General features: G+C 31.5%; 1 protein-coding gene across 1 annotated transcript; it reads left to right on the top strand.

The window, feature by feature from the left end:
• The first annotated feature begins 2,131 nt into the window (after positions 1–2,131).
• LOC108836547 (uncharacterized protein At1g24000-like) lies at positions 2,132–2,587 on the top strand. Its single transcript, XM_018609693.1, has 2 exons — positions 2,132–2,240; positions 2,328–2,587. Exons 1-2 carry the CDS (start codon positions 2,132–2,134, stop codon positions 2,585–2,587), a joined length of 369 nt encoding a protein of 122 aa, XP_018465195.1.
• The last annotated feature ends 665 nt before the right edge of the window (positions 2,588–3,252 follow it).

Below are 3,252 nucleotides of genomic sequence, written 5' to 3'. Positions count from 1 at the left end.
ATGTTATGTATTTATATAAATCAGAAAAAATTATCACCAAAGTTTTAAAATTTAATACGATGAAAAATAGTAGTTTATGTAATTTCAAATTTTTAATAATATTTTAATGTAGATTTATGCACGTTTTAAAAAGTTCGGGTATGTTTTTAAAGTTTTAATTGAGTCCAGATCGTATTTGGCACTAACCATTAGTTCGGGTTGTATTTGGCACGATCCAAATTGTTCAGGTTGGAATAGGCACTTTTCCCGTTTTTGAACTATTCTTCTTCTTCTGTTCACCTATTTTTATACTAACTTGTTTTCCACTTGATTTGTCTCATAGCTTTCACACAAAGATTGAAATAACGTATATATATTGATTATATTAGTCAGAAGAGCCAAACCAAACCATGTAAATATATTGGTCAGTTTTAGTCTCTGATTGAGACAAAACTATTATAATACTAGTAAATGTAATTGTATAAATAAATGTGTTGATTTTTTTTTTTTATAGAAATTTAGAAGTTTAAGCTACTATCTAGTTTTTGTGACAAAAAAAAAGCTACTATCTAGTTTACGGTGGACATCATTAAGTTTAGCAAATTTAGAAAGAAATGAAAAGGCCGATGAGATCTGTTAAAATTTATCTATTATCACCGGAAAGACGCTAGCAAAGTTGTATAGCCAAAATCTACACACACTTACCGGAAAATTTTGTACCCAAAAGGAGAAAAAACTATGAATCAACCGGAGTAACAACTTTTTGTTTTTGATTATATATCCATTGATAATCCAATAGAGATATGAGGGAACTAAAGAGATCAGCTACAGCAGAAAAAGCCATTGATGGTAGCATGAGAAACGGTAAACCAATAGAGATTTGGGTGTCTGTTGGCTCTTACTTTCGCACTCAGTGAAGTTTTTCAATAAATTAAATTCATATCGTTTATAATCACTTTATTCAGTTTAAATTGAGAGGAAGATGTATATATATTCTTCCCTATTGATCTAGTATGAAAATTAAGCGCATTCTTGAAGGAAGAAATTTCCAAAAAAATCTTCAATTTGTTTAAAGTTAAGTGACGGTGACGAACACGTGCACCTGTCGTCACAAGCACCTGACTCCCTCTTGTGAAACATGTCAAGTTATGGTGCTGCACCCGTCAGTCTCGCATCTTCAGGCCCAACGGTTCCACGGTCCACACACATTTTGCTACAATTTTTTCCCTTAGTTCTAACTTTTAACCAAAAAAATAATAAGTAAAAATTTATGAAAAATATGTCTGTGAACAAGTTTATTAGTTTCTTTTGTGTCAAGCAAACTTTTTTTTCTTATGAATAAATATGATTCTATGAAACATATATGACTAGAGCATTTATTAATACTCCCTCTGTTTTTTAAATATGTATGTTTTGGTGTTTTCACACATATTAAGAAAACACATTAACTATACATCATTTTTAGAAATTATCAAATTCCAATTCATTTTAATCAATAGTCTTTCAATAAATTCAATCAATTTTATTAAAATTTGGAATTTTTGTATAGGAAATATAAAAAATACATCTTTGTGAAACAATTTATTTTTCTAAAACATTTATCTTTAGTTATTTCATGATATTCCTTAAGTCATTAAATTTTTTAACTTCATCAGATACGCATATGTAGTCTTTTATAGCAACAGGTAATCAGTTACGACTTAAATTAAAATACGCTTATGTAGAGTTAATTTACACATTAGGAACCTAATATCATTTTGGTCTGTAGAATATATTTATTGCCCATGCGCCACGTGAATTAATTGGGTCTGGGTGTGAGTGTGGGTGAAGAAAAATTGTAAATGCTGGAGCATTTGGCTATATATATAGAAAGATTCCATATTGTCCAATAAACTGATGCATGCACATTTTTGTGAAACGTGAGTTACAGGCAGAAAAAATATGACTACACCGTCTACTACATACTATTTCATGATATACCCATCGGTTTATATCTATACATATTATATATGATGACAAAAGAGAGATGTGTGGGGTTAAGTAAAAAAAAAACGTTAACGCAGATTTCATCTCTATATATAAACAGCATCATCGAAAGAAGTATATTTTTACCTCATAAAAATATACTTGTATAAGTATCGAGAGAGAGAGAATGGAAGCACTACATGGAGTTTCTTCCGGAAAGTTTGACATCAAGTCACCGGCGGACAAGTTCTTTACATCTTTCACCGACGACATAGATAGCACTTTTGACATAATATGTAAATCCTTTTCCTCTTACACATTTCATTCATAATTCTTGATCATCAATCAAAATCTTGAACTACATGTTGTTTCTTTCACTGTAGCAAAGGAGAAGATCACTGAGTCCGTGGGTTGGGAGAAAAGAACAGTGACGTTGAATATGTGTGGAAATCTAGTCTCGGATAGCTACAGTACGTTCAAAGCAACCATTACGGTCACTCCCAAGGAAGATGAAACCGACGGTAGCCGTGTGGTGTGGACCGTGGAGTACGAGAAGATCCGTCATGACATTGGAGATCCAATGTGGATCATCGACATTCTTATCAATTACTTAAAGGAGACTGATGAGTATCTTTGTATGTAGTCTTTTCTTTTTGATCACAATGTGCGTATTTAGTTAGGATATAACCTAACATCTTAGGTGAAATGGGAACTAAATATGTTTCTACGTTAATTGCTTTATATTTTTTTACGTTTGGCATATTGGGGTGTATAAACTCGCTAGACTTTCAAGATGAATAATATGGATTTGCATATTATTTTTTCCACATATATAATTTGCATAGTTTTCTTGGACCGAGGATTCTGAAAGATTCTTAGAAGGTTTGATTAAATGGGTAACTGAGGATACACCGTGGATTGTGCACCTCACTGCTCATCATCGCTAATTAAGAATATCGTTACATTACATGTTCAAAAAAAAAAAGAATATCGTTACATAAGAAAACCATGAACAACTAGTCAAATGGTAAACTTAAGACATCATCCTTATTTTCGAATATGAAAAATGAAGAGTAAAACTTGAGATCTATATCAGCACCAAAACTATTGAATTGTATTAACTACAAGTTTACTATTAAGATTGGTATGTTAAAGCTGTTGAGTTCATAGGCATTGATCATACATTGATTGTGAATTCGTTTCTAAAAATGAAAGGAATGTAGTTACAAAAGTGACTTTTGATCGGTAGACCATGATTTTCTTGGCACCCCCAAAAAGGTAAAAAAGCAGTAAAAACATTTTTGCTGT

Source organism: Raphanus sativus, unplaced genomic scaffold, assembly GCF_000801105.2.
Source record: "Raphanus sativus cultivar WK10039 unplaced genomic scaffold, ASM80110v3 Scaffold0331, whole genome shotgun sequence".
NCBI classification, from domain to species: domain Eukaryota; kingdom Viridiplantae; phylum Streptophyta; class Magnoliopsida; order Brassicales; family Brassicaceae; genus Raphanus; species Raphanus sativus.
This window is presented reverse-complemented; position numbering and strand designations above follow the sequence as displayed.